The following is a 24,675-nucleotide window of genomic DNA, read 5'->3' as shown; positions in this document are numbered from 1 at the left end:
AACTGGCGTCACCTTCCCTAGAAGACAGTGACCCCTATCATCTTACAGAGCAGGAGACTGAAGCCCAGAAGGGCAGGAGTTTGCCCGTGGTTACAAAGCCAGTGCCTGCTTCCCAGTTCCTTTTTGTAACCTGCTTCTTTGTAGGACACCAGCACGATTTCTTCTTAAAACAATTTATTCCAGGGCTGATTTTTTCCCAACCATAATGTAATTGTACTTTAATCAATAAAAAATTTCCTGTGCAACAACCGGGAGAATTAGAGAGGAGAGAAGCCCAGCAAATGTGAATTGTTGTTTATTTGTCTCTCTTAAACAATGTTTCACGTTAAACTAGCTGCAAATGAAATGAATTGTATTATACCTGTCTTGGAAAAATAGCTGCTGATCTCATAAATTCATCAAGCTTCCTGGTTCCAAAGGCCTCTCTTAAAATAATAATAAATGTGGCCGCGCTCAGTAAATACCTGCCTCCACTTAGCCAGGAGTGAAGGAATCATAATTGCAAAACCAGAATGGGTCCCTTCCTGCCTTTTCTGAGGTCACAGGTTTTGTGATGACCCTGAATGGGAATGGGGAAGATCCTGGTTTCCCAGCTGTCCTCTGCTTCAGATGATGCCTGGATCCCAAACGTCACCATCCAGCTCCTCTGGGTGTCTTCCCTGCCCAACACACAGCTGCATTCTCAGTGCTGCCTTGATGACATCGGCCTTTATGTCATTGGTTTATCTGGGCATAGGCTTCTCCCAAACTTGTAAGCAGTGGCTTTGACCATGGGCTTTGGAATTAGACAGACCTGGGTTCCTCTTGTTCCTTGAACAAGATGCTTAATCTCTCTAAGCCTCAATTTCCTCATCTATAAGATGGAGGCAGTAAACAGATCCCTCATAGGGTTGCTACAGTGATTAAACACACATTAAGGGCTTAGCGCTTGCCCGTCTATAGTGTATGTTCAGTAAAAGGCAGCTGTGTTCTAGCAGGACAATGTTCAATAACTGATCACTCCGACGGGTAGCCTGAGATTTTTATTCGTCTTTTTCCCTGTGGTTTGGTATAAAGTATTTTGACGACTGCAGTGTTAGTAAATATCAGGAAGTGTGCTTGGCATCTTGCAAACTGGACCTTATCTTACCCGTTCAGGTGTGTGAGATCTTCTCAGAAAATGGTTCCAAATCAGTTGCACTTGAATGTTGTCAGAAGCAAGTTGGTCAAGTTTAAGATCTCAAAGCCTACGATGTCTATTCCTCCGTGCAGGTCTCTTAACACCTATGTGTTACATTATGTTGGGTATGTGAGGTTGCATTAAGCAGAAAAGAAACACCTCACTTGGGTGTTACTAAACTCCATTATCCTCCTGTCAGACGTCCACGGCGGGAGAGACTTTGGTCCCCACTAACCTGAGTTTCTGAAGGGTTTCACTACCTGCCTTTTTATGAAGTCTTGTATGAAACAAATGGCGTCTTAAACTGTTTTTCTTTTTGCAGGTTTAGAAATCTTATTTAAATCAATGTAATGAGACGCTTTCAACAAAATGTAATCATTCTCACTTCTCCATGTGTTGGAAGAAGCTGTATTACAGCTGGAGAGTGGGGTTAGATTGAGCTGGTTGTTTTCACACAGACCTGCATCCTTGCTGTGTGCTCTGACTTGTCACAGTGTACCATGTAGCGGGGATGTTTTTGTGTCCGTGCTAAGTAAATTATACTCTAGGAGAATTAAGAGGGCTATTATTTCACGGTGATTTTTGAAAGAGTCAGAAACCTCAGAACCGAGCAGAATTGCAGGACCAGTTCTCTCCCCTTGTCTTCCAGGCACCCTTCATGTTGAGAATGATTATTCTCCAGTTTTCAAGAAGGCTCCATTGAAGTGGAAGTGGGAGGAGGCCTCCATTAAAGTATGAGCGTTTGCGAGGTCAAGGGGATTGGCAACTTTATCTTTTACAGCAAGGATGTATTGTATATTAGTTCTGGATTTTTTTAAAACATGTTTTTTAAAAAAAATGTGAGCAAAGATGAAAGAATTATTTCTTCTAGCTGGAGAAGCATAGTCTCTCCATGGTTACCCATGAAGGAGTAACATATTGACACGTATAAAAGAACATTCTAACCCAAGATACATGTGGTGGGAAATCTGAGTGGGAGAATCTCTTTCACTGACGTGTGCATGAGAACCTTTGTCCCGGCTCTGAAGCCCAGTCCTGCTAGAGAAAGGCGAGAGGAGACTCGGCCAGCTTTGGGAAACAGCAGCAATGGAAACCCCTTGCTTTTGGTCTTATTGTGTGTGCAAGGATGAGATGTTATTTCTAAATTCCAAAGCATGAACAAACTCACAATAAGAAAGAACTCCCCAAAGTGGTAAATTATGTTGCTTTTTAATTTAGAAACTGGCCCTGTGAACAGAAAGAGCAAAGATGGCTTTAAATAACCAGGTTGATTTGAAGCATGGGGCAAGGTAGGGGATCGCATGGATCTCGGAGCTTCTTTCTTGGCTGCCTAGGGCTATGTATTGAGGACATAGTGTCCTTCAGACACTGTCATGTGTGCCTCTGACTAAATCCTTAGAACACTGTGGTTGGAAGTCCTCTAAGTTTCAAAATTTGTTAGTGGAGCAAGAAAAGGGTGTTTTGGGTGTCCCACTTGGCTTGAAGGAAGGACCTGGAAGCTTAACAGCCAATAAAATGAGAGCTGGGGGAAGAAGAATGCTAATTTTAGGCAAGAATGGAGCTCAGTTTCCTCATCCAAGCCCTTCCCTTCCTCCTCCCATTTAGAACTGAAGAATTGCAATGGCTTTGTGTTAAAAGGATGGGAGAGAGAGGGGGGCAGTTTTCTTAAGTCGGAGGAGACAAACACAGAATTTTTATAACATGTAATATTTGCTGGTATTTAAGTATACTTTGGTGGTGTCTTGGCTGGCGTTCAGAGACTGTTGAAATCATCTTGATTGTGAAGAGTTGCTAAATGGAGCTGTTAAATTGTGCTTTGCAAATTACATTTAGCTCCAAAGTATTGGTTCAGTCTTGGCCTCGTAAATGATAACACCTATTATATAGATGTTCTCTGTCCACATCCCACCTGAGGGGGAAAAAATAAAATCGGGTTTGAATTTCAGTTGAGGCAAAATATATTAGCAATATCTTTCATTATTAAAAGAGATCTCAGCTGCTTACCTGCACCTAGTGTGAAGCGCCTGCCCCTGGAAGTTGTGGCGATTCACGAGCCAGAAATAAAAATGAAAAAGGAAGCTTTTAAATTGTAGGCGAGGTAGCTGACGTATCCGTTTTTCTTCTTCATTAACCTGGTCATAATCCAGATTACATTTTTTTAAACTCCCTTTTGTTCTGACTCTTGCGCTGACCACAGCTTTTGAAATTTCAAACTCGAAGATGAAATTTAAAAAGCATTTTTGTCAGAGCTGGAACATAAACACCTTCAAAAGTGCCCAGCTCCATGGTGTGTTTTGCATCTTCATTCTTCATCCCTTGGGCTCTGCTGTTCCTTTTGGAGCCCCCAACTCTTCCTATGCCTGGAGTACCATCTCCTGTCTTCTCCATCCCTGGAATATAGGACTGGGAGCTCCTTGAGGGTGGGTGCTGTCATGTTCACCATTGCAAGCCCACTGCTGAACACACCGTTTGGCATTGAGTAGAAACCAAATAAAAGTTTGTTGAATGAACTAAACGCACAGACATTATTCATGTATATCTAGTTGATCAGACTGAAGCTACCCTTTCTGGGATCTTGCCCTTGAGTGCTGCCTGCCGTCACCTCTTTCTCCCTGGAAGAGACTTCGTAGGGACATTGAACTTGGTTTTCCCTGAACCAGGGCAAGTGGAGCTCACTCATGCAGCAGAGTCGGAGGGGGGGGGGTACCTTGGTCACCACAGTGAAAGGAGGAAAATGAAAGCCAGCATTTAGATCATTCTGGCCTCCAGTATATCCTCCACTCTTGCTGGGGTGGAAATTAGTTCTATCACTGCCACACTTGCATAGTACCCTCTCCAGGATTTAGTGGAAACCCCATAGCATGGCCCCTGAGGCTTTCTGTCAACTCTCAGACTTCCAAGCTAGTACTCCAGCCACAACCCTGTACTTCCAGAGTCCTCGCTGGTTCACACCAGTTTCAGCCCTGGAGATAGAGGTGCTAGTCTCTCCTTTGGACCCTTTGAGGCAGCAGCAGCCGGCAGACTGGGGCACTGGGCTCGAATCCATTCTCCAGGTCTCCTTCGCAACGTGACTGCTGGCACGTCACTTTAATCTCTTTTTGGCATCAGTCTCCCCATCTGGAAAATGGGACTAATAATATAACTTCCTACAGGGTTGTATACAGGAGGAGGGAGAATGTGTGCAGTGACCGACACACTGGAAAGTTCAGTGAGTGATGTATATTGATCTGCGGAGGAGTTTCTGTGTATCCTTCAAAACTTAGCTTGAGCACTTCTCTTCCCTGTGAAGATTTTCTTGATGCTCTTTGGTTCCAAGAATCTGCCTCCTCTGCTGGGACTCTTGTCAGAACACTTATTAGTATATTTGTTCGTATGCCCACCACCTCTTCCAGGTGGTACATCCTTGAAGGGAGAGTGGTAGCTCTCTGATCTTTTTCCTCCAGCCACATGCTACCTTCAAAGTCACAGGAATGAAGCCACAGGAGGTCTCCTTGATGTCCGACCAGTCAATGGATGGATGGCCATTTTGACATTGAATGCTATCTTTTTTCTTTCTTTGTTTTTTAGAGATAGGATCTCACTCTGTCACCCAGGCTGAAGTGCAGTGGTGTCATCATAGTCCACTGCAGCCTCCAACTTCTGGGCTCAAACAACCTTCCTGCCTCAGCCTTCTGAGTAACTGGGACTACAGGTGCATGCCACCATGCCCGGCTAATTTATTATTTTTGTTTTTTGTAGAGACCAGGTCTCGCTGTGTTGTCCAGGCTGGGCTCAAACTCCTGGCCTCAAGTGATCCTCCCACCTAAACTTCCCAAAGTGCTGGGATTACAGGTGTGAGCCACTGTGCCTGGCCCAAATTCTATCTTTTTGATGATGCAGAGGGTGCACTTGTGTGAGCTATGTGTGTGTGACGGAAGTCAGGTGGTTTGTGGATCTTTGTTCTGGGATCCAAAGAGGAGAAGTAATAGAGAGAAATAATACCACTGGCTTTGCTGAGGCTGACCGTGCTTCCCGGCGTTAAAAGTGGAGAAATGTGCAGTGAGCTACAATGACGCCACTGCACTCTACCGAGGGCAACAAAGAGACTCTGTCTTTAAAAAAAAAGAAGTGGAGAAGTGTGCTGGTGGAGGTCGTTTTATGCAATGGTCATCTCTTTTTGAGATGATCTGTCAAATAAGGCAAAACCAAGCTTCACTTGGGGGACTGTTTTGAACACGAGACTGGAAGGGATCCTTTAACAGTACAACTTGAAACCAGAAGTTTGCTTCTCATTAGTTCATAGAGTCACGAGGATTCTCAAGCCACCAGCCCACTTGAGCATCTCTGTCAGTCGACCAGGAATCTCATGACTCTGCCAGGGTCTTTCTCAGAGGTTTGGAGTCAAGCAGAAGGCAGCCCGGGTGTGATGAGAACAGTGTGGGACTTAGTGTCAGAGGACCTGTCCCAGCCATTAGCTGGATGGCCCTGGGCAATGGCTGGATGACCTTGGTCACCTCGTTGAGCTTTCCATGTCCTCATGTATAAAATGGGGGTATGCTTGACAGACCCAAGGGGGATTCTGGGAGGAGTAAGTGAATCTAATCATGTGAAAAGTCTTTATAAGTTTTCAGGTGTTATATAGACGAGTGATTGCACGATGCATAATAAACTGTTTGTAATTATACAGTGTTAAGCAGGGTGTGTATGCAGAGAAGGGGAGTTTAAGGGAGGGAGGCGACCGCCGTAATCAACATTTGGGTACATGTTACACCCCCAAAATGTGATCAGAGAGACACTACTTGTTGAGGTAAGCCATGAATGACGAAAAAGTGTGTATGGCAGGGTGGGGTGGGGGTTGAGGTAGCAGGAGGGAGAGGACTTCATGTTAAAATGGAAAGGCAGCATATTCCCTCTTGCGAATGAAAATGTCCTTTCACGTGTTCAAGGCTCCAAAGACACAGTCTGCATAACTTTTTGTTAAACTCAATGTTTTCCATACTGTTTTGCCCTTTCCCATGTAATACTTGGTCATGTGCTCCCTTCTCCCCCAAGGAACTAGTATTCCTTGGCATACTTTGGGAAAAGACTTGCAAAGCAGTAATATTATAATAGCAAATACCTATGGAGTGTTTATTATGCCCTAGGTTAACCCAACTCCTTGAAACCTTTTAACTCATGTATCCTCCCAGGAAGTCACCATTTTTTAAGTCCTTTTTATAGATTAGGAACCCAAGGCTCAACAAAGGGAACCAAAGGAAGACTTACACTGGTGCGGTTAGGGTGAAAAGAACCAAGAAAGGTGGTTGAGACATTCAGGGACAGGAAGCAGAGGAAACATTGCTGCAGGGGTCACAGAGAGAATAGGTAACAGATCCATGGATAGGGTTAGGACAGGAGCATACCAAACAGTGAATGACCAGAAAAAAGATCAACATTAATTAAAAGTCTATTGCCTGCTTCACTTGTTTCCAGGGCGTTAGGGTTTCAGGCACGCCAAAGACTAGCTTCTGGTCTGCAGAGAACCCAGAGTCTGGAAAGGGGAGCCCAACGTGAACAAGTAAGTATAGTGACTTTATCTTAGGAATTAAACTGATATGAATGATCCCAATTAGCAGATTTCTGGAAGCAATAATATATTCAAGTGTCAGCAGAGTCAGATAGTAAATATTTTAGATCTGTGGCCCATAAGGTCTCTGTGGCAGCTACACAACTCTGTAACTGTGCCGTTGGAGTGCAGTATGTAAATGAATGGGCGTGGCTGTGTTGCAATAAAACTTTATTCACAAAAGCAGGCATCGGGCTGGATTTGGCCCACAGTTTGCCACCCCCTTGCAAACATAAACCATCACACAGATATAGCTAAGAGATACTCAGCACAGGAATCTGTAGCACTGGTAACTCGTGGTGTGAAACCACAGAATTGTAACTGGAATTAATATATTAGTCACCAGCAATTTGTTTATTGTGTCTTTTATGTGAAAAGGGAAGTAGGTTTGGATATAAGGGATTGAAGAAAGGAAGACATTTGCAGTGGAAATGACTTTCAGCAGATGATAAGTGTTATGGGAAATATGAATAAATCAGATTCCTCCTCCTGCTATCTTACATCAGCTTACTCAGTCCTAACACTGTACAAAAAGGAAGTAAAACAGAGCATATCCGTATCATCAGCTTTCAATGATGTTCCTCTACAGCGTGCTGCGAAAGCACATTAGAAGGTGCTGGAGTTTTTATATGACTGCATTGCCGTGAGATTGAATAGTGGTTTCAGTTTCCAGTGCGTTGTAAGTATCTCCTTCAGATGTTAAACTACTTTTAGTGTTGCACACACTAGAACAAAGAAAGAAAAAAATACCCATTCTGAACGACTGATGCTCTGCTGGCATCGTGACAGAAAACAGCAGATGGTTTGTGGACATGGCACCAGGTGAACTTACAGCTAGTTCCAACAGGAGGATAGGTTTAACCCAGAGGAGAGGGCTCTTACCAGGGTTTATAGTTGAAGATTTTTATTATTAGTATTATTTTACTTGGAATTGATTTTTATTATTTACCAGGAACCAAAGGTGGCAAACAAGGATCTTTCCTAAAATGACCCTATTGCTACCTTTTGGCCTTTGTTGGGGTTGTGGGTATCAAAACAATGAAATGACAGTCACTCTGGAGTTTTCCCTCCTGTTCTGTCCTCTTCTCCCAGTTATGTTTCTGAACCTCTTTTCTCAAGATGGTTGGATCCTGGAGTCCAAGACTAAAAGGCACCCTGAGGCCTGTGCCATATACCCAGAACAACTCCATTTCTGCCAGGTGCCTCTTCAGGGCTGGGTTGTCTAACACAATGGTTTTCAAATTTCTTTTCTAGGGGACTCTCTCAAACTATGCTGCTGCCCAGTATGGTGACCACTACCCCCATGTGGCTATTAGGCCTTTACAGTGTGACATGTCCAATCAAGAAATGATGTAGGCCGGGCGCGGTGGCTCACGCCTGTAATCCTAGCTCTCTGGGAGGCCGAGGCGGGCGGATTGTTTGAGCTCAGGAGTTCGAAACCAGCCTGAGCAAGAGCGAGACCCCGTCTCTACGAAAAATAGAAAGAAATTAATTGGACAACTAAAAATATATAGAAAAAAATTAGCCGGGCATGGTGGCGCATGCCTGTAGTCCCAGCTACTCGGGAGGCTGAGGCAGGAGGATCGCTTGAGCCCAGGAGTTTGAGGTTGCTGTGAGCGAGGATGACGCCACGGCACTCTAGCCCGGGCAACACAGTGAGACTCTGTCTCAAATAAAAAAAAAAAAAAAAAGAAATGATGTAAATGTAAAATATGCACTATATTTTAAAAACTTAGCATGAAAAAAAATTAAGTAAAATATATTACTAGTAATTCTTTCTATTGATTGTGTATTGAAATAGTATCTTGGATATATTGAGTTAGATAAAATAGATTATTAAAACTAGTTTACTTGTTTTCTTTTCACATTTTCAATGTTAATTACATATTTGGCTCACCTTATGTTTGTATCTAATCGTGCTGCTCTAAAACATCTTTGGAAAAAAAAATAAATCTGTATATTCCTTTGCCCAATTTTAAGTGGATATCTGATTTTTTTATCATAAGTTTGAATAAGTTTTTTATTGATAGGTTAAAAAATGTTGAACATGATATAGAATGAAGTAAGATGGTGAATAACCATAGTTAGAATAAACATTATATACGATTTGAGAAAATCTTAAATTTAAAAATCTGTATTTAATAAAGCATAATAGTTCTGAAATAAATCATCTGAAATTTTTATCCATAGATTTATACAATTTATGTCAAAAAATCTGGTAGCCTTGCAGAGCATTCTAGCTACATTTTAAGGGATCAGCATCATTAACCTTTATTGGTTTGGCTTTTCTAAATTCAGAGCTTCCTAACACAGACCAAAGTATTCTCTTTCGACTGCTAAGCTTCCCATTTAACAGAAATATGTGCAAGAAAGGAAAGATAAAAAGCCTATGGTTTGAGGTGTCTTGATATATCAATAAAGGAAGCTTCTCTGAAACTAATATTTTGATTTGACTCTTCAGTGGTTGTAATAAGACCAGGGGTGGAGGATGGGTGAAGAAGGAGATTGGCTGTACTGAGTACCCAAGCATCTGTCCCATCCTTGTGTGGGTTCCCCTCAAAAAGTCTTCTTGTACCCACATGGTAGGAATTCACCAGTTTGAAGACCACTGATTTAAGATGAGTTGTTGATAGAAGAAAGAGGCCTCTGCCCTCCTTTCCTTGTTGAGCCACTCTAGAAGCCCCATGACAAGGTGAAGGAAAGCAATGCAACCTCTAACACTCTGTTGACACCTTAGATGTGAGCTCCCAGCAGTCGGTGCAGTTGCAGGGGGATAGCTGAACACTTTGAGGGAGTGGACAAACTTTTCAAGTGGTAAGATTATTTTTTTAAAAAAAGAGTCACTAAAATGAGATGACAGCCTAAACTCATGACCCTTTGTCTTAAAAGGCCTGACAGCCAATGACTGCAGTGATGTTGAGCAGATTACTTTCTCCAGATTCTTTCAGCCTTTTAGGAAGCACTGTTGTGCAGAGCCCAGGGTGAACTAATGACATGACTGCTCTTATTCGTTGATAGGCGGCTCAGGTGTTTATTGCAACACTGTCTTTAGGCAGTTACGTTTGTTAACATTATCAAAGGTCTAGGAGGGATAGCAAGGAATTAGAACACTGATTCTATGCCCCCCAGGGTACATTCTAGTTGCTGAGTGGAGAGACACATCTTTTCCTTCCAAAAAACAACAAAGAATGCATCTACACAGAAACTGTAACTCTGGCCAGATGTTCCCCCTTTTTATTGTGTAAAATAGACATAATACAAAATTTATCATTTTAATCATTTTAAGTGTACAATTCAGTGACATTAAGTGCATTTGCAATATTGTGTAACTATCACCACTATTTCCGGAACTTTTTCATCATCCCAAACAGAAACTCTGTACCTGTTAAACAGTAACTCTCCATTCCTTCCAACTTTCCCAGCCCCAACAGCACCTAGCAAACTCTATTCTATTTTCTGTCTCCATGAATTACCTTAGGTATCTCATATTAGTGGAATAATATGATATTTGTCCTTCTGTGTTTGACTTTTTTCATTTAGCATAATGTCTTCAGGGTTCATTCATGTTGTAACATGTATCAGAACTTCATTCCTTTAAATGGCTAAATAATATCCCATTATGTATATAACAAATTTTGTTTATCTCTTCCTCTGTTGAAGGACACTTGGATCGTTTTCACCTTTTGGCTATTGAGATAATACTGCTATCAATATTTGTGTATAAATATCCATTTGAGTTCTCGTTTTTAAATCTTTTGAGTATACACCTAGGAGTGGAATTACTGGGTAATTTGGCAATTCTATATTTATTTCTTATGGAACTTTCAGACTCTCTTTCACCATGCACCATTTTACATTCTCCCCAGCAATGCACAAGCGTTTTCCACTTTCTCCACATCCTTGCCAACACTTGGTACTTTTTGTTTTTGTTTTTATAATAGTCATCCTACTGCGTGTGAAATAGTATCTCATTGTAGTTTTGATTTGCATTTCCCTAATGATGTTGAGAATTTTCTCACATGTCATTTGTATCTATTCTTTGCAAAAATATTTATCTAAGTCCTTGGCCTTTTAAAAATAAGATTGTCTTTTTGTTATTGAGTTGCAGGAGTTCCTTACATATTCTGGATGTTAACCCCTCATCATGTGTATGATATGTAAATATTTTCTCCCATTATGTGTCTGTTTTTTCACTTTATTGATAGTGTCCTTTGGTACACAAAAGATTGTAATATTGATGAAGTCCAGTTATCTACTTTTTGATGTTGTGTGTGCTTTTAGTGTCATGCTTAAGAAACCTTTGGAAAATAATATAAAGATTTTTTCCTATATTTTCTTCTAAGAATTTTATAGTTTTAGCTCTTAAATTTGGGTTGTTGATTCATTTTTAGTTAATTTCTGTATATGGTGTGAAGTAAGGGTCCAACTTTATTCTTTTGCCTGTGGATATCCGGTATTCGTTCCCACTACCATTTGTTGAAAAGACTGTCCTTTCTCCCTTGAATGATCTTGGCACCCTTGTCAAAAATCAATTGACCATGGATGCAAGGGTTTTTTTTCTGAACTCTCTATTCCATTCCATTGTTACATATGTCTATCTTTATGCCAGTACCATATTCTTTTAATACTGTAGCTTTGTAGTAAAATTTGAAACTGGAAAGTGTGAGTCCTCTCATTTTGTTCTTTTTCAAGATTGTTTTGGCTATTTGGGGTCCCTCAAAATTCCACATAAATCTGCCAGATGTTCCCTTCTTTAAGAAGGGATGAAAAGGAAGGCAACCAATGGAGAAATAAGAATTGTAGATAATCTCACAACCTAGAGGAATCCACTGTTAATTATTTTTAAGTATTATGTAAGACAATATGAGATACCACTTCATATCCACCAGGATGGCTATCAAAAAACCCAAACAGTAACAAGTGCTGGTGAGGATGTAGAGCTATCAGAATCCTCCTACACTGCTGGTGGGAATGTAAAATGGTGCAGCCACTCTGGAAAATCATATGGCTTTTTCTCAAAAGAGTAAACATAGACTTACCATATGACACAGCAAATTCTACTCCTAGGGGTTTACACAAGAAAAATGAAAACATATGTGCACACAAAAACTTTTCACATAAATGTTGATAGCAAAATTATTCAGCTAAAAAGTGGACACAACCCGTGTATCTATCAATAGATGAACAGATTAAAAAATGTAGTATATACATACAATAGAACGTTCAGTCATGGAACAGAATGAAGTTCTGACATATGCTACGACCGGGATGAACCTTGAAAGAGTTATGCTAAGTGAACTAAGCTAGTCACAAAGGACCACATAATGTATGACCCCATTTATGTTACATATTCGGAACAGGCAAATCTGTAGAAACAGAAAGTAGATTAGATTAACGGTTACCTAGGACTGGGGTAGGGGTGGGGATATGGGGGCAGAAGCGTTCGGCTTTTGTGGGGTAATGAAAATGTTCTAAATTTGATCGTAGTGGGAGATACACAACTCTGAATATACTAAAAGCTTGTACACTTTAAATGAATGAATTGTATGGTATGTGAATTATATCTCAGTAAATCTATTAAACAAAAAACATGGGGCTGAATATATTATTTCATACCTTCATTTTTTTGTAACTTAACAAGACCTGAAATGTTAACTTAATTATTTAAGGGCCACACAGTTTTAATGAAAGTAGAGGTATCATTATATATACACACAGACATACACACATGTGTACATTGTTTAGTGTTTAGCTTTCCATACGTACATTTTTTCCTGATATAAACTGTGTTGGCAATTATAAGATTTAGCTTGATCAGTGTTGACTGTCTGTGGAATAATCAATGTCAGTGAAAGTCACGACAAGAAGTGATTTGTCATTTTGTTTAAGGCCCAAATTTGGATCTTACATGCTGAAAAACTGATATGTGGAAGTTAATCATTTAGCTATTGATCTGTCCAGTATTACACCTTAATTAGGTTTATTCATGAGCTTGGAGTTCAGGAGGGTCTCTCCAATGCCAAAGGTTTATACAGCTGCTGCAGCAATGGAATTGGGATTCTTGCAATGATGGCAGATGTAAGACACAACTTGAAAGATAAAAAGCCATGTGGATAGTCTCAGGAGAAATATAGCAGAAGTTGTTACAATTTTTAAGGCCAGTTCTGCCAATGATGGTCAGATTTCTTTCTCTCATAGCAACCTTGTCATGGTAACCATAGGGGCTGATTGGGTCCTAGTGGTAGCTCCTTATAAATCAAGAGAGGCTTGAGCTTAAATAAGTTTAAATGCAATATAATAATGGCCTTATCTGAGTCACTAGTGAATAAACAAACACATTAATCTTTTAGAAAAATTTCAGTATAATTTTAGAGTAGAAAAAATTTTGTCTAGGCCCTGACTCCCTGATGTATATGGGTTCTTTATATTTTTTTCTTTAGATACTGAAACTCATTTATACTAAAAGTGAATGGCTAACTATAGCTTAAAGGTTACGCCTTATGAAGAAGAGGCACATTAAGGTAGGTCAGGCTGCATAGAATATCACACCTCAAATGTGGTCAGTCTGGCTGTGAGGTCTCACCAGTAGACATACAGTACCTATTGCATAAGCCCTGTTTTGTGTGACATTTAAATTTGGCTGAGATGAGTCATATGGTAATAAGATGCAAAATTCTCAAGATGAAATCCAGAGTGGCTCCTGAATGTGTTCTAGAATTCGGTGGCCATTTGGGACCACCTTGGAGGTGTAGCTGGCTTGAGTCCCACTAGTTTCATTTGTTACTCAGAGTAATGGCAGTGTTTAGTTTTAGTTTAGCTTTGTGTTGTTTTCTTTTCTGAATGATGAAGCAACAGGAAGGGAAAAGCTGATATTGATATTTTAATACATATTTTTATATTTGTGTGTCCATCTATTTTAAGTGGTTGCTTTTGGAAACAGCTGGTTCAAACCCTTGGTTTTGCATTTGAAATATTCTTTATTCCATTTGCAACCATACACTGATATATTTTCCCACATTTTCCTTTTTTTAACTTCTCCACTGATGTTTTTTGTTGCCTGTCCTGGGAAGATCTCTGTTTCCATTTATCAAAACAAATGGCAAGCTGGGGACCATTTAGAGCAGTTTTTTTAGTTAATAAAGCCAAGCCAATCTCCTTGTTCTGTTATGTTAAAAGTACATTATCTTTTTATTGCCGGTTCTGTATGGCTAGGTCTGTTTTCTCTCTCAGCAATCTCAGGGCTGCCCCACTTGCTTACTGTGTAGAGCATTACCAAATCATTAAGGGTGGGGCAGCACCAGCTGACTTACAGTACAAACCATTTCTCAAAATAACCACAATAGTGCAATACCGATGTGTAATTTACGTCACAGTTTGTTTTTATGAAATAGTTTGTGGCATTTTCATTTCTATTCCGGATGGAATCTTGTTCTTGCTCCCTTTTAATCAGGCATTTAATTTATTTTTATTATTAATATTTTCCACTCCTTGCCTTGGCATGCCTCCAATTTAACAGCTTTGATGAGGGGGAAAAAACACACACAAAAAAAACCCAACAGATCTTCCCCCACCCCGACTCTCGAACATCAGTTTAACTGCAAATCTATTTTCCCTTTTGATGTGTACTAACTTTGGGTACTAAGTTTATTGCCTTAAGAGATATTTAAAGCTATGGTGGGACACAGTACACATTTACACAGAGCTGTAGCCACAAATTGATAAAGTTGACGTACAACTTTGGAATTTTAAACACTTTCAACAAATTCAAGCTATTTAGTCATATGCTCTGCTGCATTTTCCTTTTACAAACGTCTTTCTGTATAATGTCCTGTAATTAGAACAGGAAATCATTGAGTAACTGCAAGATGAATAAGAGCACTTAGACTGAAAGGAAAATTACCTTCCGAGAAATTATATTCTTTTTTTTTCTTTCTTTCTTTCTCTCTTTCTTTTTTTTTTTTTGTACTCCATGTTACAATGTTGGTAATGATAGTAACAGCTGTAGGTACTCTTATCTGTAGATTTTCACGCTTAGGTTTTCTGGAATAAAAAATTTCATTTTCAGTAATAATCAAAAGTAAATGGACAGAAAAATAGGAAATGCCTAATTATGACAAATATTTCGTGTCACAACAGAGCAGCAATTAAATGGAAACTTCAATATAATTGTCAATAGTAGTAAGAATTGGAATAGTGCCAGGTATATAAAGTTGATGCTTTGCCGTTGGTTGGTTGCTAGGAGAACAGTGAAAAGTATAAAGCTTCGAGAAAAGAATGTCTAATGTAATAAAGTAACAGAAGGAAGCATAAATCATTGTGAGAGCCTCTCATATTGACATTATTTTACTTAAATTGTTTCAAAACTAGACATCAAGTTTTATAACATGAGCAAATTCATATTTACTTTAAAAAAAGAAAGAAAACTATATGTTGTCTTTGAAGCACAAGGGACATTGTGTCTCAAACAGCCTTCATACATATTTGGAATCTTTTAAGTGAAAATCTTTAAATGTTTGTTTCTGTTGGCATCCAAATACATTTGCCCTAATACGATTAAGAGAACTAAAGGGCAAAATACTTGGCAGATTTCTCAGTTGAGGTAATTAGGTGCAGGAAGGAACATGCATATTTTTTCCACCAGGCTCTATAAAATCCTGGTGCAAAGGTTTTTTTAAAGATTTTTTTTTTTTAAGCTTACTGATGTTAGAAGTAGATTATAGTGGTTTTCAGTAAGCATAATAGTGTGATGTTTCCGAAACAACCCTCTCCTCCTCCCCCAAAATGAAAAAGAAAGTTACATTTCTAAATTGTTGTGTAAGAGATAAAAGCAAATTTCTCCTCCGGAATTTATGTTTTCAGCCATTGTGCATTTGGCCACCATTATCTGTTTTTAAAAAAATAGCATTATGGATATTTGAAAGTCAAGGCTCCATTAATTCATTGTGTTTGCTATTTCATGCATCTCTCTTTGTACAAAGACAACTTGAGCAACGTGCTATTCAGAATGAATGCCTGTTCTTACCCTCTCCCCCCCCACCTCTTCCCCACCCCCAGCCCAACTCTGAGGATTAAAGCAATGGTATACAGTTACTGTTTGAAAAGCTTGGGTGGAGTCTCACGTTATAATTACAGTTTCTCTGTGGAATTCTGTTTTGGACTTTGAAAATATATAAATAAGTGAAAAATTGACATTGAGAGAGGTTAACAAAACGTGTAATTATGATATAAGCACAGGATTAGAGTAATTTTGGTTGAGCATTACAAGCAGTGTACTTTAGGTATTAACTTTTAATAGGCAAAGTTCTTTTTATTAAAGTTGAAATGAGGTTTAGAAATTTTGGGTCTCTTATTCCCTTTGAATATTTCATTTTAAAATGGGCATATTCACATTTTTTTTGGTAGGGCCGAGTTAAGGAATGGGATGACATTTTAATAGAATATCATAATTATGGTTTAAAATTTCAGTCTTGGGTACCAGCAATTTATTGCTAATCATTTTCTGTTGACTAAAATCAAGTAATGTATATATAACCCAACCAACTACAACCAAATAGAATGTGTTAGAAGAATACTCCTTAGGGTAGTACTTTGATTTCTTTTCCTATGTGGGTGAGGTTGAAAGAAAATCCTTGTTCCAGGAACACTTTGTTTGTCTTTTGCTCAACAAATATGCAATTTATCCATTCTTTATTCATTCTTAGACTTATCTGCTGGGTCTATTATGAATTGGAAAGGGGAAAATATCCTACAAGGCATTTGTTGGCAGCCGTTGTTTCGTGGGTAACTTTGTATAGGAGTGTTTGCTTATGTGTCTATGAAATGGGTAAGGAAGAAAGAAGTAGCTGAGGAATTTAAATAAGAATTCTTGAAAGGACTGTTTGGCTTTGTTTGTTTCTCAGTGTACTAAGGCAAAATAAAACATGCCAGCTGTTGAACAGTGTAATATTTTCGTAGCTGTTATCAGAAGCAAGTTAATTTAATGCAAAGGCTGAGGAGGCAGTTCTAGGAGCATGGAATTCCAGATCTGGAAAGCTCTACCCAAATCATGATTTTATGCTCTGTTACATATGCCTTTCACATTAAAGTGACCACACTTTGTCTTGAGAGGAAACAAAATAAACATGTCACCTAAACTTCCAAGAAGAGACTCAGGGTGCCTTCACTCAGTGAAACTTTGACCTCACTGAGTTACTGGTTCTTCCAGGTCCCACCTTTACTCTGGGTCTTCATCTAGAATGCTTTGTTAATTTTCGTAGGAGTCCTGAAGGTCTCATGGGCTTTCTCCGGTTTTGTAAATATTAAAGTCACCTCCTCTGGGGATGTCTAATTACAAGGTTGGAAATTTGCTTCTTTCCAAACACTGCGAAAATTCTGGTCCAAATGGGTGCTTCTGTTCATAAGCATCAAAGTTATCATCATTTCTGTTTTGACCTCCCCAAGCATCAGCACATTAGCCAGGCCCCACCTGTCTGTGCCTTTAGCTTCTTAGCGTGGAGAAATGTTAATGAGAAGTAGGTTCCAGGCTGGCAAAACATAAGAGTTGACACTGTTTCCTGTCACATAGGTAGAGAGTAGAAAGCAAGCTGATATACATGAAAGGTGTACCAATAATGTCAAATCGTTACAATGGGATTTCAGTGCTTTAAAATAATAACAAGCTAACTAAACCAGAGTAGAAGAATTCTGGCTTATAACTGGTCAAATTCCACAGTTCTGCCTGAAACAGAAGTCTCATATTTCACTCGATCAAAGGCCACCATCCTCATCCCTAATATTGTAAATTAATTAAATCATTATTATTATTGTTACTATTATTTTTTGAGGAATTTTGTCATAACGAAAAGTTCATCAAACTTGGAGTTAAAATATTGGGTTATAGTATCACATCCATCACTTTTTAGTTCTTTGACATCTTGGACTCATGACTTATATGTTGGAACTTCAGATTTCCCATCACTAAATTGGGGAATAGTAACAAGTACTAATGTTACTAACAGGGTTGTTGTGAGGAACAAAAAAGATGTATTATGTGAAAGACCTTAGTAAATTTTAGTGTTTTATTATCAGTACCAATAATATAAACATTAATGTATAACAATATTGTATAACAATATAATATTAATATATTAATAATCAATGTTAATATATTAATAATTTTAATATTAATGTTAATATATTAATAATAATCAATGTCAATGTTGATATATTAATAATAATCAATATTACTATATTAATAATAATCTATGTTAATATTAATATCTGCTCTGCTTTCTAAATAGGGAAACAGCCCCTTACTTAGTTGCTCATATTTTTAGTTAAGGGGGCTTTTTTCATTTGCTATGTTCTGTGATACCTGAAACAATCCTGAAAAAGTAGAAAGGAGAAGGGAATTTGGTGTATTCTGTCCTATGTACTAGGTGTGTTAGAAAAGAAGAATAGAAATATATATCTGACAACTGAATATATATATTAAATATATTCATATTTCAAAGCTCAAACTAAATGTATTACTATAAATCTATGCAAAAAGCTAACCTCAGAATCAGAGTTACTGGTTTCAAAGTTTAGTGTGCATAAGCTACCTGGGATGCTTGTTAACAGAGTAAATTCCTATGCCTCAATCTTAAAGGTTCTGAGTCAGTGGTTCTTGATGGCACCCGGATTCTGCCTTTGTAGAAGCACCCTATGTGATTCTGATGCAGGCAGTCCCAAATCTGATTCACTCCAGAATGAGTGGACAGTTGTAGGACTAGTTTCCATGAGAGTGGAGGGAACTTGCCGTTTTTCTTCCAACAGAAGGAGAAGGATTCATGACTTGGCTAGTGTTTTAGGAACCGCATGAGGGAGAGAAGGATAAATGTTTTGTGCTACGTTAGATGGAGAGAAAAAAAGAGGCCATTTCTAAGCACAGAAGATTGCCAGGGAGCTGACTCCATCCAGAACAGAGAATTAGGAACAGGTTAGAGATGGCATCATGATGAAAAATGGTCAGAGAAAAACAGAAGGAGAATGAAGTGATAGGAAAGAAGTGAAATGGTCCCAAGAGTCCAGGGCATATCTTTTTCCATGAAACTAGCTCTGAAGCAACTGTTCTTTCACATTCATTTAACCTGAGAAGCACTAGTCTCTCATTATTATTTCAAGAACACCTGGAGAAACTCGTGCAACTTTCCCCCCATCACAGAAAGCCAACGGCACAACCAAGATAGAATTTTGGAATCAACAGGTATTTGCACAGTGTTTACTATGGAAAGGAGGTGGTACTAGGTGCCACACATGCTAAAAGGAGTAACTCCTGGCAGTTGCTGGTTATACCCCACTGTCCCATTCACAGTGTTTTGGACAAATAGAGTATAATAATACAGAGTGAAATAATGCTTAGATACTCTGGAGTTCTGACCATGTTTGGTGAATATTTCCACTTAGTCTTTTTGTGTTTTAACTGTATAAAAAGCACAGATCTGAACCCAAAGCGTGAACTTAATGGTTTTGTCTGCTGTAAAAATCTCAGATTGGAGTATCTCGGAACATACATAAGCATCTTAAAACTTGTTTTCATTCGGAGATTTGCCTTCAATGTAAATATATTTCCTTTTAATTAAGTGCGCCAGCTGATGAAGTGGCTACCCACAAACCAGGCAGGAGTCTAAGAAATGAACACTGTTAGAAGATGTCATCTTGTAAGCCGCTAAACATCTCCATTCGTAGAGGAGCCTCCAGCCTGAGGAACTAAGCGAACATAATTAGAAATACATCTGGGTATTGGCCTCCTATCTGAAAAGGTCACATGCACACCTTCCATTGGTACTAGTTATGTTCCATCATTATGTTCTGTCCTTGCTCATTCATGTCCCACTGGTTACCAGATGGCTATAATAATGTCAGTATCCTTAACAACTGTCTTGTGCAATTCCCTGCAGCATGGTAAGGGCTTGAAATATTGAGTGTTTTCTCTTTGGATAAGCAAGTGACAAGTCTGAGAATTGCTCACAACCGCTCTGATGGTGGTGTTGTAGAGTAACAGCAAACTGGGTCATGGAGCCTAAATTCAGCTTAATGTTGTTCGGGCAGCAGGGCTACCTAAAGGGGGTGTTTGCCATTTCTCTAGCTTAAGATGAAGGAAGGCTTCATCCATGCAAAATCTGGCTTTTATAAATGAGCACAAAATATAGTGAGGTGTAAATAAGCACTAAGATCACTGTAAGAGGAAGCTTCACTAAATCTGCTGAAATGTTCTCCTGAGTTAGTTGGTTCTGATGGAACTCTCTCATAAGGATTCTTGGGGAGAGCTCTCGGCATGGTTCTCTGAGATGTGCCAAGCTACCAGATGGATTTGAGGAACATTAAAAGACAGGGGGTATGGGCATGGGGAGGGTCGACAAGGTGGATGTATCAATCAAGTTGGGATAGATCATGCTGCAATAACAAATGGCCCTAAAATCCCAGTTGCTTAAAACAACAGAGCTCTATTTTCTGCTTATGTTACATGTCACCTTTGGATAAACCAGGGGTTCTGCTCCCAAGACCCAGGCTACCAGAATAGATGCTATCTGAAACATTGCAGATGGCCAGAACAAAGGCAAAGAGAAATTGTGGTCAATAGGCTCTTAAAGTGGCCACCCACTCCAGTCATAATTCATTGGCCAAAACGAATCACAAGGCTATGGCTACTGGACTCCAAGAGAGTGGAAGCACAGTCTTTCCACAAGCCCATAAAGACAACAGGAAATATTTGCTGAATAGCACTAATGACCCCCAGCAGATGGTAATGCTATTTAGACCCATGGACATCTCTCTGGGGCCAGATGACCTTTTCAGAGGCCCCAAGACCTGCAAAGATTATGCAGATGCCCCTTGGGGTTTCATCCAACAAAACCATCATAAGTTGAAAATGTATTTAATACCCCTAACGTACCAAACATCATAGCTTAGCCTAGCCTACCTTAGCCCATCACTGGGCAAAATCAGGTGGCCACATGGTGCACTATAGAGTGTGGCTGATGGCTCACTGTCGCTGACCAGCATCGCAAGAGAGCATCTATCGCCAGCCGTGGAAAATCTCAAACTTCAAAATTGGAAGTCTACTGAGCGCGTAAGGCTTTTGCACCATCGTAAGTTAAAAATCTCAAACGGAACCATTGTAAATCGGGGATCACCTGTAGAATCCAATATAAGAACGACACCAAACTGTAGAAATAATTATAAAGAAGCTCAACAAAATTCTGCTTTTTCCCTACGATGATGACTTTAATGCTTACAAAATATGTCATTTTCTTTCAAAACAGATTTTTGGTTCTGCTGCTTGCCAGTGACACAGACATTGCTTAATATGTCTACAGGGCCATCTCACTCTTTCTTTTTTTCACAAAGGGGCTCTATGGGCAGCCTGAGGTTTTCTGTGGGGCTGGATGGGTGAGGTGGGGCCGGCTGGGGGCGGGATGCTGATGGCCCCTAGACTGTGACAAGGATGGACTGGCTGGCCTGAGAGTACTGGTGAAGACTGCATCTGTAGTCCCAAACCAGAAGTGATTATTGAAATTATGCCATGGCCATGGAAGTTCTCTGTGTGACCAAAGAGGGTAATGGAAGTGTTTTCTCGTTTGTCTAGGGGAGGACGAGGAAGAAACGAACGTGATAGTTCTCAGCTACCCCCAGTACTGCCGGTACCGCTCGATGCTGAAACGCATCCAGGATAAGCCGTCTTCCATTCTAACGGACCAGTTTGCATTAGCCCTGGGCGGCATCGCAGTGGTCAGCAGGAACCCTCAGATCCTGTACTGTCGGGACACCTTTGACCACCCGACTCTCATAGAAAACGAGAGTATATGCGATGAGTTTGGTGAGTCTTTTTTTCTTCCTACCTGATACTTGCGCGTCTGTGCCTGGTCAATTTCAGTTCTTGAGAAGAGAGGGTGATGGCAGAGGAGGCTGGAGTCCGCCAGCTGCACCTGCCACGCTGTCCCCCTACGCCCTACACTGTTTCGGCATGAGGTGTCACTGCTTCCTTGGCAGCCTCTGTTTACCACAAGGAAGAGATTATTATTTAGAATTTGTTGTCCAATAGAGAGTCTGAAGTTGCTTGGTCGACCGTCACATTGGACTTTAGGACAGAAAGCTTTCACGTCAGTTCTCACTCAAAAGGTTTTGGCTATTCAGATTTTTTTGTTGTTGTTGTTTAACTGATCACTCCTTTTGCAGTGTTATAAGGTACTGTAAAAATGCGCCAGTTGGAACCACTTCAGGACCATAAGGTGGATAAAGAGATAGGTAGGTAGGTTAGGTAGATAGATGGATAGATAGATAATGGATACCCATGTCCCTGAATTTTTTTTGTACACGCAAACATACATATACTGTGCCCACCCAAGATAGATGGTTGTTAGATAGATATGTGCACACATATCTGCATCTCTACCTAGTTGACTCGTCCTGTGTTTCTATAGACAGAGGAGAATATAGCACATGATCAGTTGGGGAAACCTTGCATGGTGCAGTGAATGCTGGGAGGCAAGCCAAGATAGTTGTTCTGTAACATCTTCATTTTCTCATCTGCTTGTTGAAGAGATTGGATCTTATCAGTGGTTCTCAACAGCCTGGACAGGGATGTCAGAATACCCTAGGGAGCTTTATCAAATTATACTTGTTCCCCTTCTGTAAGTATAGAGAATTCCTGTACTCTATAGAATTCCTATGCTTACAGGGGCATAAACATCTGCCACCCACACCCTACCCCTTCTCTCAGAATCACCACTGTAGAGTGACCACTGGGATGACTGAGCCCTGCTGAATCCTTCCTGGGTACCTGGCTTAAGGTCGCTTGGAGCTGAAACATCCCCTGATTTTGTTGGCTAATATTTCCCCAAGGAACCCAAGTCATGGATTATTCAGATTGAAATTATTCTAATTAAACACTGCAGACCTCAGCATGGTTTGGGGAGTCCACTGTGGCCTCTCAAATGTGATTCTTCCTGACTCCAGTAACCCTGTTGCTGCTACTGGAGGGATTTTGTAAGTAGACGTGTGGTCATAGGAGTGGTGAGGATGAGGGGAAGGGATATGATGATCCAAGAAGGAAGGAAAAAGAGAGAGGAAGGGGAACAAAAAGATCTAAGTGCATTGGATTCTAAAGGCCGTGACATTTTTTTCCTTATAAATTGTTTTTCCAGATGTCTTTCACAACTCTAACTTATCAAATGACTGTCAATCTGTAAGAGGGTACTAGTATTTGTACAAGTTATGTTTTCCCTTCTTCAAAGACATAGTTATTGTCATGTTTATAATATTGAAATAACCTTTTAATTTAAGTAGAAAAATGGGTGCAATACATATTTTTAAATACCCTCTCTTTTCAGATCAGCATTTGTAAATCTTCCCTTTTTCAATACTTGTGTTTGAGTTTCTCTCCCATACGCCCAACTCTCAAACCCTGCGTCCTCCTTGCTGCTCCGGAGGTCTCTAATTTCCTGACACAGACTAAAACTGTAAGAGTGCTTTCCCTCATGTAAGAGTATTCAAAATTAGAGTTTCACAATGTAACATAATGAAAAAAAAATGTTTTAACCTTTTTGGCTAATTTAAGAGTTATTAGTCATTGAGTTTCAAAGCTGTTGCATCTAGAATTGGTAATAGAAAGAAGTTCCAATTCAACAGGGATCACAATGGTTGTTAAGAGTTACTAAATTAGTTTTAAATGTTCTCACAAACACAAGCATCTGACTTTTGAATGTTTTCCTGAACTTTCTTCTGGTATAGCTAATTTTAACACTGTTTTTTTTCTCCAGCCTCTTAAAGTGGAAGTTTTCTTTTGGAATAAAGGTACCTTTAAAGAGCTTCTAGATGGCTAGTTTAATAATTAGAATATTAGATTTTTTTTTAAGTTGTTTGTCCTTCAACTAGTTTGTACTTCTTAGAGTATTTCGTGTTAATGAATGAGCAGAAAAGCTTCTTTTGATCCGATTTGAGTACTTTCACCAACATCCCTCACCCAGCCTCCCACTTTTGGTCACACATCTGAATTTCTAGAAAGCACCCCTCTAAAGTGTTTGTTAAAATGTGGCAGTGGGTTTCTCCAACCAGCTAACAGTTGGTGGAAGAACATAAATTTAATTAGTGACTAGCATTAAACAAATGTTCCTAATATTAAACACTGCCAGATGACTGAAACACTTCTGTTAGATTACGGAGAGTGCCAGGGGGCCCACAGATGAATTTTCTACACAGTATATATTCTGTACCACACGTTTGGTGACTTCAGTAATTGGTCAAATGTAATTTAGGTAACAGTATGCCTAGCTGTAAAAATCAAATTTTATTAGCCATATCACCAGGTGGATGGATGGTGGAGCTGATGGCAAAGACTTTATAGCGTTTAGCAGCTACACCTTTGACACATGAAATTCATAAATTGTCGTAAAATACCTCCAAGGTCCTTCTCAAAAGGACAGTGTCTGCTTTCCTATGATTGAAAAATGTTTATTTTATTAACTAATATACTTTTTGCTTTCTTCTATTAAATGGGATTGTGGAGGGAGGGTGGGACGGGGGTGTTTAGAAGATAAATAAAACATAGTCCTTGCTTGTTTTGAGGATTTAAAAATCTGATTGGGGAAGACAGGATTAACGCACCTGAAAGGTGAACTAATGTTACAGGAAAGTCAATGATTAAGTATAATATTTGGTGAGTGTTACAGAAAGCAAGTTTGGTAGGAATTTAGCAGTGAGCTGGGAGGGTGGGGTGCGCGGTGGTTGGAGATGGCAGTCAGGGTGAGGGGTCAGGGAAAGCCTCATGAAAAAGGCAGGACTTGATCTGTTTTTGTTTTGTTTTGTTTTTTGGTGGTTTTGTTTTTTGTTTTTTTGGTTTTTTGTTTTTTTTGAGACAGTGTCTCATTCTGCTGCCAGGCTGGAGTGCAGTAGTGTCATCGTAGCTCACTGC

The 24,675-nt window shown here is 39.6% G+C and overlaps 1 protein-coding gene across 1 annotated transcript in view; it reads left to right on the top strand.

The window, feature by feature from the left end:
- The window catches only part of ARID5B (AT rich interactive domain 5B (MRF1-like)), a 177,254-nt gene that overhangs the window by 65,541 nt on the left and 87,038 nt on the right, over window positions 1-24,675 (top strand). Inside the window, exon 4 of the mRNA XM_012657534.1 lies at window positions 21,352-21,582. Within this exon, the coding sequence (XP_012512988.1) occupies window positions 21,352-21,582 (231 nt within the window). The remainder of the gene's footprint in view (window positions 1-21,351; window positions 21,583-24,675) is intronic.

Source organism: Propithecus coquereli, unplaced genomic scaffold (assembly GCF_000956105.1).
Source record: "Propithecus coquereli isolate 6110/MARCELLA unplaced genomic scaffold, Pcoq_1.0 Scaffold115, whole genome shotgun sequence".
Classification (NCBI taxonomy): domain Eukaryota; kingdom Metazoa; phylum Chordata; class Mammalia; order Primates; family Indriidae; genus Propithecus; species Propithecus coquereli.
The sequence above is the reverse complement of the archived record's forward strand: the minus strand, read 5'-3'. Positions and strand labels throughout refer to the sequence as shown.